The 12409-nt window shown below is 47.3% G+C and overlaps 1 protein-coding gene across 1 annotated transcript in view; it reads left to right on the top strand.

The window, feature by feature from the left end:
• Positions 1 to 11088, top strand: part of BOK (BCL2 family apoptosis regulator BOK) — a 36787-nt gene extending 25699 nt beyond the window's left edge. The window contains exons 4-5 of the mRNA XM_038749597.1: positions 2965 to 3128; positions 9709 to 11088. Of these exons, the coding sequence (XP_038605525.1) occupies positions 2965 to 3128; positions 9709 to 9834 (290 nt within the window). The 3' untranslated portion in view covers positions 9835 to 11088. The remainder of the gene's footprint in view (positions 1 to 2964; positions 3129 to 9708) is intronic.
• Positions 11089 to 12409: the final 1321 nt, after the last annotated feature.

Here is a 12409-nt window from a genome sequence, read left to right as displayed (position 1 = left end):
TATTTACTGAGAGCTGTGTGCAGAGCACTGTACTAAGCGCTTGGAAAGTGCAATAGAGCAAATAGAGGCAGTCCCTGCTCACAACAGTCCCTGCCCGACATGGGGCTCACGCTACTCATCCTCATTTTACAGATGAGGCCCAGAGGAGTGAAGTGACTTGGCCAAAGTCACACAGCAGACAAGTGGCAGAGCCGGGATTAGAACCCAGGTCCTTCTGATTCCCAGGCCTGTGCTCTATTCACTAAGCCACGCTGATATGATCAGCATCTCCATCCCAATTATCCGAAATTACCTTGAGGGTGCGCTTGTAACAGAAAGCCAGGTGCAGGGTCGGGGCCGGCCGGTATGCTGGGGATTTCTGGGGTTTGGTTGACTTTTTTGTGCCCACCTCTCCAAAGGCTATCCTGAGAGCACTTCACAGGAACTCTGTACCTCCATGCCAGATCTCCGGCTCAGGCAAACATCTTCCTTCGGCTCCCACCTGACCCCAATCAAATCTGAGAGGTGCCAAAATCAGCTGAGGCTCAGTGCGACCGTCAGGAATTATGTTGGGCAGCAGCCAGATGGAGAGGTGGTACTGGACAAGGAAAAAGATGCCCTCCAGACTGTGAGCCCGCTGTTGGGTAGGGACTGTCTCTATGTGTTGCCGACTTGTACTTCCCAAGCGCTTAGTACAGTGCTCTGCACACAGTAAGCGCTCAATAAATATGATTGATTGATTGATTGACCACTGGGATGGCAGTGGGCTGAGCCCACCCAGTCAGCCTGCTTGTTTGAAAGGGAAACTTGAACCTTCCTTCCTATCATCATCCATTAACAGTGAATTTTCCCGAAGGCCTGCCTGCATACATTAGACACACTCTCTAGAATGTACAAGAAATATAATTCCTTCCCTCAAAGAGCTAACCTTTTAAAGGATTGGTGGTATTTGTGTCAAACCACCACTGGGGTAGATACAAGGTAATCAGATTAAACACAGTCCCTGTCCCACATCGGGCTCAATCAATCGGTTGTATTTATTGAGCGCTTAACGTGTGCCGAGCACTGTACTAAGTGCTTGGGAGAGTACAGTGTGACAGAGTTGGAAGACGTGTTCCCTGCCCACAACAGGGTCACAGCTAAAGGGGGAGGGAGAAAGAGATATTTAGTCGTCATTTTACATAGAGAAGCAGCGTGGCTCAGTGGAAAGAGCCCAGGCTTTGGAGTCAGAGGTCATGGGTTCAAACCCCAGCTCCGCCAATTGTCAGCTGGGTGACTTTGGGCAAGTCACTTAACTTCTCTGGGCCTCGGTGACCTCATCTGTAAAATGGGGATTAAGACTGTGATCACCTTGTAACCTCCCCAGTGCTTAGAGCAGTGCTTCGCACATAGTAAGCACTTAATAAATGCCATTATTATTATTACTATTATGAGGAAACTGAGGCACAGAGAAGTTAAGTGACTTGCCTGAGGTTATACAGTGGCAGCATGGGGATTAGAACTCAGGTCCGTGGACCCCCAGGTCTGTGCTTTTTGTGCTAGGCCACACTGTTGTTCAAGGTTGTGACCAATATTAAAGGCCTTTAAGAGGAAAGATAGCCCTAAAAACTTTTCAAAGCCTGGGCCAGGCTGGACCGGTGGCCGTTGTATAAGACTTTGGGGAGTGCCAGGACATCCTGGCATGTTCAGTAATTGTTGTTTACTGGGAATTGGCGGTGGGGAGGGCTGTCCAGTGGTCATAGCATGCCCCCCACTTGCTCATTGGGAACTGTTGGCCTCAAGTTATTTTATTTTATTTTGTTAGTATGTTTGGTTTTGTTCTCTGTCTCCCCCTTTTAGACTGTGAGCCCACTGTTGGGCAGGGACTGTCTCTATATGTTGCCAATTTGTACTTCCCAAGCGCTTAGTACAGTGCTCTGCACACAGTAAGCGCTCAATAAATACTATTGATGATCATGATGATGAAGTTCTGAGTCTGGGAAGTCTTTAGGACTGGGCTGGCCACTCTGGTTAAGGCCCATTGAGGCTAACCCTAGAGGGTCCCCTGGGAGGAGAATACCCCGTAATTCCTTAAGGCAGGGAGGTCTAGAATTGATCTGCTTGTGGGAGAATTGCTCAGGCTTCAGAGGTGACCTCTGGTTTGACCCCAACATACTCTGGCCAGGGCCAGTTAATTTGAGTGCTGGGTTGTGGAAACCACCCCAAACCATTGGGCTTTTCTGTGCAGCCCAAGTCAGAGAGCTGGAGAATCAAGTGTGGCATCTGTCAAGTGTTTACTGTGTGCCAGGTGGTGGGAGAGATGCAATATAAGCAGATCTGACACAATCCCTGTCCCCCGTGCGGCTAACGGTCGAAGGAACAGGGAGAACGGATATTTTTAGCTCCATTTTATAGATGAGGAAGCTGAAGCACAGAAAAGAGACATGCCCATGGTCATACAGCAGGTAAGTGGGAGGGCTAGGATTAAAGACTAAGTCTCCTGATTCCCAATCCCTTGCCCTTTCTACAAGGGTCACGCTACTTCTCCGATGGATCGCCAGGCAGCTCTGAACCCACCCTCCATCATGCTACCTTAGCCCTCCCTCTGTCCCTCCATCTGGCCTGGAATGGCCTCCCTCTTCATATCTGACAGACAATGACTCTCCCCACCCCTCTTCAAAGCCTTACTGAAGGCACATCTCCTCCAAGAGACCTCCTCTAAGCCCTCTTTTCCTTTTCTTCCACTCCCTTCTGTGACACCCTGACTTGCTCCCTTTAATCACCTCCCTCCCAGCCCCACAGTACTTACCTATCCGTAATTTATTTATTTATATTAATGTCTGTCTCCCCTTCTAGACTGTAAGCTCACTGTGGGCAAGGAGTGTGTCTGTTGTTATATTGTCCTCTCTCTAGTGCTTAGTACAGTATTCTGCCCACAGCAAGCACCAGAAAATACGATTGATGCTTTTGAAGGCCTACCTGAGTGTCAGTTTCCATTCCTCGCAGGGATAACGTGGGGCAAAGTGGTGTCCCTCTATGCTGTGGCCGCGGGGCTGGCTGTGGATTGTGTGAAGCAGGCTCAGCCAGCAATGGTGCACACCATCGTGGACTGCCTGGGAGAGTTTGTGCGAAAGACTCTGGTGACGTGGCTGAAGAGGCGTGGAGGATGGGTAAGGAGCGCCGGAGGTTGGGGATGAAGCCCGGTTGGAGGGTTTGGTTGAAAATCAACTCCACCACCCGTCACCCCTTGATTTTGCTGCAATTTTGAGTGGTAAGAGTCAGTGGCGAGGGTAGGGGCAAGGCGAAGGTAGAGAAGCAGCGTGGCTCAGTGGAAAGAGCCCGGGCTTTGGAATCAGAGGTCATGGGTTCAAATCCCAGCTCCGCCAATTGTCAGTTTTGTGACTTTGGGCAAGTCACTTCACTTCTCTGGGCCTCAGTTCCCTCATCTGGAAAATGGGGATTAAGACTGTGAGCCCCCTGTGGGACGACCTGATCACCTTGTAACCTCCCCAGCGCTTAGAACAGTGCTTTGCACATAGTAAGCGCTTAATAAATGCCATCATTATTATTAGGGGACGGCTGGCGACCGGCTGACGTGACCCTCTCCTGACCTGGGCAAATTCCGTAGCCCAGAATGGGTCCTGGGACTGGAATGAAAGCTCGTGGATATGGCCCGAAGGGAGGCAGTTTTCCATCTCAGTGGTACCCCTTTGATGGTAATAATAATAATAATAATATTGATGATGATGATGGAATTTGTTAAGCACTTACTATGCACCAGGTACTGTACTAAGCGCTGGGGTAGATACAAGCAAATTGGTACAGCAGCTGAAACAGGACGGGGATCACATTCCCCTCAATCGGAACTCTGGTATATGTGGAGGCTATAGTTGGGTGGCAGGAGCAGATGCGTGGGCTGAGCAGCTGGGACTTCACTCTTGACTATAAGCTTGTTGTGGGCAGGGAACGTATCTACCAAATCTGTTATACTTGCCCAAGTGCTTATAACAGTGCTCTGCACACAGTAAGTGCTCAATAAATACCATTGATTGATTGGCATGAACCCCCTTGCTCATGTCTAACATGACAATGTCTAACATCTTCCTTAATCCTTGTGTCCCTTCCCTTCCTCGGCCTCCAGCCTTCTGAAGAGATTTCTGCCACAGTCACTTCTGTCCATGCCACACTTGTTAATCCTTCATTTTTCAGGCCCCAAAGGGGTGGGATAAAGTGGGGATTTGAAAATTGACTTTTTTCCACCTCAAAGCTTTGGTATAGTCTTTCAAGTCAATTTAGTGCTCAGTCCCAGAGCACTCATATACATATCAATTATTTATTTATATTATGTCTGTCTCCCCCTCTAGACCATAATAATAATGTTGGTATTTGTTAAGCGCTTACTATGTGCTAAGCAGTGTTCTAAGCGCTGGGGTAGATACAAGGTTATCAGGTTGTCCCATGTGAAGCTCACAGCCTTCACCCCCGTTTTACAGATGAGGGAACCGAGGCCCAGAGAAGTTAAGTGACTTGCCCAAGGTCACACAGCTGACAAATGGCGGAGCCGGGATTAGAACCCATGACCTCTGGCTCCCCAGCCCATGCTCTTTCCACTGAGCCACGCTGCATAAATTCACTGTAGGCGAACTTCTACCTGGGAAACGCTGTTCGCTGTCTACCAACTCTCCCAAGTGCTTAGTACAGTGCTCCACTCACAAGCACTCAATAAATGCAATTGATTGATCGATACTGCCAAAGTCGTCAACTAGAGGATAACTTCAGGGTACTTTCTGGCAATTGTTAGGCTTGTGCTGAGCTCCCAGGTTATACGTACATGCCGTCAATTCAATTGTAGTATTTACTGAGAGCACCGACAAAGAAATTCCTTAGCTCAAAACCATTCCATTCTAAAATCCCTCTGATTAGGAAACAAAATGTAGAAAAGCAACTGAGGGTTTGTGGAGAGAGCCACTCTCACGTCAGTCTCCTGAGGGTTTGGTCATTATGATGTGCTCTTGTGAGCTTTTAGACTGTGAGCCCACTGTTGGGTAGGGACTGTCTCTATATGTTGCCAATTTGTACTTCCCAAGCGCTTAGTACAGTGCTCTGCACATAGTAAGCGCTCAATAAATACGATTGATGATGATGCAGAGCACTGTACTAAGTGTGTAGGGAAGTACAATACAGCAATACAGAGAGACAGTCCCTGCCCACAACCAGCTAGACAGTCTATGACAGTCACACAATTGAAAAATATTAGCAGAGGAGCCAAATCAAGGCTTTTTGGGGAGAGATATGGCAGTCTTTGAAGACCGCTTTCAAGGGCAGAAACCACCAGAGATTCAGGAGGCTTCCAAGTCTTTTACCTGAAGAATGACAACCCTCCCCATAACTTATCTGCAGTGGGGGTATTTTGGTTGCCTGAAATCCTAGAGGTGGACCTGATCCAGGTTCTCGAAAAGCCTTCGGGGAAAGGTGGGAGGGAGGCTTCCTGATCCTGCCGTCTGACTGAGGCTACCAAGAAGACGCTGGGAAGTAGGGCAGGGCCCGGTGGCACTCCGCTTCGAGCCGCACCCTCAGTGAGCAGGATTTCTCATTGCTCACAGAGGATTATCTGCCCTTGTATGGTCGGGTTACTTACCTCTGGGCATTCTCTCCCAATGGGCAGGATTCCCTGGGCACTGCCAGAAAAGGAAAGATGGCATTTCTATGCCAGAAAAGAATTGGTGAGAGAAACCACCTCACCCATTTGCTCCTCCCTGAGACCTGGTGAGGCAGAAGGAGATGCCCTAGCCCCAAACACTAGAAAGCACCCACGTAACTGAGGGTGAGGTCAGGGCAAGCAAGGCTGGCCTTGCCCACTTGCTTCTTGGGATAATTAATTATTGCCAAGTGAGTCATAAGGACTCTTGATTTTGTTTGCCTTTCCATCAGTGTCCCCCGCCTTGGGGGAGAGAGGAAGGTTAGCGACAATGTTGACAGGTTGCAGTTTGGGCACATTTATTTTCCATGCTATGCTATCTTCCCCTCCCCTCTTTTCCCCACTCTTCCTCTTCCTTTGTCTCAGATGGGAAGCAGCGTGGCTCAGCGGGAAGAGCCCGGGCTTTGAAGTCGGAGGTCATCGGTTCAAATCCCGGCTCTGCCACTTGCCGGCTGTGTGACTTTGGGCAAGTCACTTCACTTCTCTGGGCCTCAGTTACCTCCTCTGTAAAATGGGGATTAGGACTGTGAGCCCCACGTGGGACAACCTGATCACCTTGTAAATTCCCCAGCGCTTAGAACAGTGCTTTGCACATAGTAAGCACTTAATAAATGCCATCATTATTATTATTATTATTATGGCCCTGCCCTGCCCTACTCCTGCAAGGAATCCCAATTTTCAGCTAAGGAGATGGGATTTCTGCTCGAGAGAGAATTCCCCACTGCCTTATTTCTCCTCCCCCTCCTCCTTGGTTTTTTGGCCCTTTACTACCAATTATGACTCTCTAGCCCTTGGTAAGAGTAAATACGAGCCTTTGCCACTGAGGAAGTGCCCCGCAACCCTACTATGGGGGGATTAGGTGAATGGAGCCTGGATTAAAGAACATAGGGTTTTTATGGTATTTAAGTGCTTACTATATGCCAGGCACTGTACTAAGCACTGGGATGGACACAAGATAATCAGGTTGGGCACAGTCTCTATCACACATGGGACTCACAGTCTTAATCCCCATTTTACAGACGAGGTAACTGAGGCACAGAGAAGTTAAGTGACTTGCCCGAAGTCACACAGCAAACAAGTGGCAGAGTCAGGATTAAGACCCAGGTCCCCTGATTCCCAGGCCCGTGGTCTTTCCACTGGGCCACGCTGCTTTTTGCCGAGTGGAGCAGTGGTTTCCGTCCTCTCTCACTGTCTCGGCCTTTCTCCCTAACACTCTCAGTTTCTCTCCTTACAGTCATTCCTCCCAGGCTGGCCTTTCCTACAAGAGTTTTTCTGCCCTTGCTCATACTGTGGCCAGGAAAGAGCCATTGTGGTTAGAAGATCTTTCATCTGTGGCCCGACCCGCTCCCGAGTCTGTTGGACTTGGCATCCGGCCCTTGCTTCCCCTGAGCTTGCGTCTCTCCTACACCCACATAGGACCTGAATGGCAAGAGGATCCTGAGGAGTCAGCAGGGCCCAGCTCAAGGGGAGGACATGAAGTCATCCATCCAGCCCCCTCACAATCCAGGGATTTGAAGCAGTTGGGTCAGGAGCGAGCCCTTTGAGCTAGCAGCATGGGCCTAGTGGAAAGTGCATTGGTCCTGGGAGTCAGGGGATCTGAGTTCTAATCCTAGCTCTGCCACCTACCTATGGGTGTGTTTCTCTGAGTCTGTTTCCTCTTCTGTAAAATGGGGATGAAATACCTTTTTTTAAAAAAATGGTATTTAAGTACTCACTATGTGCCAGGAACTATAATAAACACTGGGGCAGATACAAAATAGTCGGGTTGGATACAGTCCCTGTCCCACATAGGGCTCACAGACTTTACCCCTGTTTTACAGATGAGGTAACTGAGGCACAGAGAAGTCATGACTTGCCCCAGGTCACACAGCAGACAAGTGGCAGAGCTGGGATGAGAACCCAAAATCAGAATCCTCTGATTCCTGGGCCTGTGCTCTTCTCACTAAGCCATGCAGTTCTCCCTCCCCCTTAAGTTGTGAGCCCCATGTGGGATCGGGACTGTATCTGACCTGATTATCTTGAATTTACCCCAATGCGTAGGACAGTTCTTGGTACATAATAGGAGCTTAACAAAACCTATTATTGTAATTATTAGCATTACACAATTGGGATGGAGTCCAGAAACTTGGGGAAACCCATTCTCTTAGTCAACAAAGCTGCACTGGGGAAGAACAATTCAAAACATTTTAATTAATCCTTTTCTAGTACACAAGGGTTTGGAGGAGGCCAGGAGGAATGTAGGCCTTCTGGGCCCTCATGTTGGTGAGGGCCTCTGCCTCTCCTCGCTTCTCTCTGTGCTCAAGCTTCATGACAGAGGAGAATTCACATTTGTGTCTGTCTTTGGCAGAAACCTCTGCCAAATTTTATTTGGCAATTTTATTTAGAATTTTATTTATATTTATTTATATTTATTTAGAATTTTATTTTATGTTTTTATCTCCTCTTCAGTTTTGTTATGTGGGGCGTGTCTCTGTGAATTGCTGAAAAAAGTTCACCGGCAAAAAGAGTAATTTGAGCCCATGGGAGACTCCCCCTGGAGTCCCTCCCTTATCTTCTAGGAATCCCTTAATTCGGGCAAAGAGCTGCTACCAAACACGAGAATGCTAGACTTCGCTTCCCACCCCTCCATCCCACCCGACGAATCTGTTAAGCTGGGAAACCCTCCTAAGTATTCTAAACGGCAATATCATGGTGCCAAAACCCCAAAATGACTTGGAATGCTATCAGCTTGTATTTTCTGTCTATCTGTATTTATAATTGGTATCCCGTCCTCGGTGGATCGGCAAGGAAGATTCCCAAGAGGTGGCTATTTCCAGGCCAATGGAGAGATTCCCATGGAAAATGTCTTTGGCCATTCTTTATGTCAGTGCTCGTAACCCCTTTGACCTCCCCATTTCCTCTTCATCTCATTCTCCCCGGCCCTCACAGTTTGTTCCATTCTGAAAGAGACTGCTTCCACAGCCCATCTCTGAATGTTTTTTTAAAAATGGTAATTGTTAAGCCCTTATTACAAGCCAGGCGTTGTACTAAGGGCTGAAGTAGATACGAGCTATTCAGGTTGGAGACAGTCCCTGCCCCACATGGGGCTCGCAGTTTTAATTCCCACTTTACAGATGAAGTAACTACGGCACAGAGAAGTTAAGTGACTTGCCCAAGGTCACATAGCAGATGTGGTAGAATAGGACTCCCACGCCCATGCTCTAGCCACTAGGCCATACTGCTTCTCAACTCGAATTTCTCCATTCAGGGACCTGACAGACCATTTTTAGGAATTTGTCAACTCTGCCAGTGTATATATTTTCTCCAACAAAGCTCATGTCATTAAGGATTCAAGTCAGGGGGCTAGCTTGGCGAAATAAAATAGAAGAAAAGGATCAAAGAACTCAATCACTTTGAAGCTGAAATGAAACACTGGGGCAGTTGTGGGAGTATCTGCTTGTGGCTGTTGCTTATTAAATCAAGAAAGGTCAGAAAGAGAGGGGAAATAAACAGAAAGAGAAGGGGAAGAGGCAGTGCTTGTGTGGCTTTTGGCTGTGTGTGTGGGTGGGTGGTGATTAAAGAGAAAAAAATTCTTTTGTCGACACCTCAGCCAAATTCATAAAAGACCCACCCTCAGTTCAAGCTGTGGGAAGTCAGTGCTCATCTTTGAAGATGGCGCCTGTGCTTGTTTCTGCACAACGGAATGAACAGGCCTGGTACGGTGTTCTGGTGCCCCAGGCAGCATTTAGCAATGTGCGGGGTGTGGAAATGCCAGAGCTTCTATTCACAGCTGTTCATGTTGTTGTGAGGAGCCACTGTGGAGAAACAGAGAGGAGGGCCGGTGGGATACCTGAAAGGAACTTCTGAGAGACTGAAAGAGAGGTGTTCACTCTCTCGTCCTCTCCTCCTTCCTCTCCCTCTCCTCAGAAGCTTTAGTATTTGCCCTCACCCAAGACGTGGCAAGCAGGTGGTCACTGGCTAGCTTATTTCAGCCTTCAGTGGTTAGCGTTGCCATAGAAGCCTTTTCCTCCTGCCATGCTTGCTGCTCACCACTGTTTTTTCTCTTGCTTCAGGCAGACATAATGAAATGTGTGGTGAACACGGACCCCAACCTGCGCTCCCATTGGCTCGTGGCGGCCGTCTGCAGCTTTGGACACTTCCTGAAAGCCATCTTCTTTGTCCTGTTACCGGAGAGATGAACAACACAACCCATTTAAGTCAAAAGCCAAGTCTCCTTTTCTGCTCTGGGTGCCAATGCGCCTTACCCTTTTTATGACCCTGAGGAAGAGAAGGAGCAAGGCTGGGACAAAAAAGAACATTTCTTTCTTCCGTCTTGAGCAGAGAGCAGTACTGCCTAATTCTAAGATGTCTTTTACTTCAGCAGCAGGAAGCTTATCTCCACTCTGGAGTTAACCTTGAAAGGACACCTCTCTCTCATCTCTCCTCTGTGAATGTGAAGTAGCCAAGGCCAGGCCTTTGAGAGGGGGTGGAGAAGGGAAACAATTACCTAGGAAGCTTCTTCATGAGTAATATACAAATGCTTTTCCCCTTCATTCTAGGGTGTGCTTGTGTGTAGGGCGTTTGTGTATGATACACAGTCTCACAGTAAATATTCACCAATCACGATCAATCGTTTATTGAGTGCTTACTGTGTGAAAAACTGTTCTAAGCACTGCTTACTGTGTGCAGAGCAGTGTACTAAGTGCTTCTTACTGTGTGCAGAGCACCATACTAAGCGCTTGGGAGAGTACAATGTAACAGAGTTGGTAGACTCATTCCCTGACCACAAGGAGCTTACAATCATGTAAACTAAAACAGTACGTGTCACTTTCTTGTATGACTTCAGAATGTTTCCCACTTTCTTGAATTCCCTTTATCACGACATTTACTTTTCTCCTTTTTCGAAAAGCAGCCAGTGGTCAATACCCAGGCCTTCTGAAACAAAACAAAACAAAAAAAACCCCCAACAACTCTAAAGCCATTTCATCTGGAGAAGGTTGCGGGTAGAGCAGAGATGGGAGAAGACTCCTTTTGGATCCATTCTGTTTATTATGTATCTACCCCAGCCCTTAGTTCAGGGTTTGGCAGACCATAAGCGCTTAACAAATACTACAATTATTATTATTTTTGTATTATTATTGTTATTATATATGAGCCTGTTCTGAAAGCAGACTTTAGCACAAGCCAGGGAAGGCTGCTCCTTTCACCAGAAGAATCCCAGTCGGAATGTTTGTCTCTCACTGGTGAACTCAGAGGAGAGAGAGAGTGCTCTGCACACAGTAAGCGCTCAATAAATACAACTGAATGAGTGAACGCACTCCAGCAGAGCTTAATTTGGACGATGGGTGGGGAGTGCTGAATAAGATTTTAAGCAACAAACCCACTTATGGAAGTGGGATTTGAAATGGACACTTGCTAGGTCAAAGCCATTTTGCCGTGCGGGAGAAAGAAAAAAACAAAAATCCTTTTCTGATGGACAGTGTATCAAGTGTGGAGAAAATTAATTTCTAGTTACAACCTAGTAATATATGTTTTCCCGGATTGAAAAAAGAAAATGAAATCAACTCATTGAATTTAAGGAGGAAGAACAAGTAGAAGAAAATGTGACAGTTTTGAAGTTGGAAATAGAGCGTTAATAGTTTATCTTGGGGAAACATTACAGTTTGCAATTTTATGTTGAATTACCAAGAACTAATAAACAGTAATTGGCTATTAGAAATGTGGTCCAGTTTGCTTTTTTAAACTATTTTCTCTCTGGAGGTCTCGTTTCATATATATTAAGTTGTCCTCCTGGTTTAGAAATGACTCTACTGATGATATTTTACCCTTGTATGAAAATGTGACTGAAAAGAGAAAGGAGGCAAGGAGTTCAGCAAGGAGGCTGATGCTTATAAAAACTTATCCCAAGCACTATTCTCCTCACATAGGCACCAGCAAAACGCTTGGCCTCTCTAGCCACCAGACTGCTCAGAACTCTCTGAATTGTTTTTTCCTTGTAAAATTAGAAGGGAACAAAATCTGGAAAAGGATTTGGCCGATTACTGTAGTGCGGGGATGTGGAGTGGGGAAGACAGAGTGATGAGGAGAGTAGAAAGACCCTGTTTTTTCCTAATGGTATTTAAGCACTGTCTATGTACCAGTGCCTGTACTAAACAGGTAGATGCAAGATAATCAGGTTGGACACAGTCTATGTCCCACCCGGGGCTCATGGCCTTAATCCTCATTTTACAGACTTGGGAAAGAGCCCGTGGCAGTGCGACGGCTAGTGACTAAATATCACTGGGGCCTTTGAGGGGTGGGACAGGGACTGTGTCCGACCTGATTAACTTCTATCTACTAGGGCTGCTCAACCCTCACAGGTGCCAGGGGTGAGAACGGCCTCAAGCTGGGCTCTGGGCACACAGATCACAACAACAGCGTGCTGCTGACCAGGGCTGGAAGCAAGAGCAGCCTCTGTGCCAGGCACGATGCAAAATTATCACAGTCCCCACGGTGCTGGAGAAAAAGATGAAGCCCATGCATGCCAGATCTGGAGCAGCAAAGTGGTGGCCCAAGCACAAGAGGAGGGGAGGGAGGAGTGAGACGGCAGGCACTGGGTTTTGCAACCGTGGCATCCACCATTGTCCCTTCCCAAATGTAAAGAATCAGGAATAAAGTTGTTCGTGTTTTCTGACATCATCTCGTTTTGTTTAAATTAAATGCTTTGCTCTTTGCACGCTAACTGTGAAAGTTTTCACTTTGACTCTTTGGCACAGAAGTTTGCCAAGCCATGTT

The sequence above is a fragment of the Tachyglossus aculeatus genome, chromosome 7 (assembly GCF_015852505.1).
Source record: "Tachyglossus aculeatus isolate mTacAcu1 chromosome 7, mTacAcu1.pri, whole genome shotgun sequence".
NCBI classification, from domain to species: Eukaryota; Metazoa; Chordata; class Mammalia; order Monotremata; family Tachyglossidae; genus Tachyglossus; species Tachyglossus aculeatus.
Note: the sequence above shows the minus strand (reverse complement) of the source record. Positions and strands in the feature narration are given on the sequence as shown.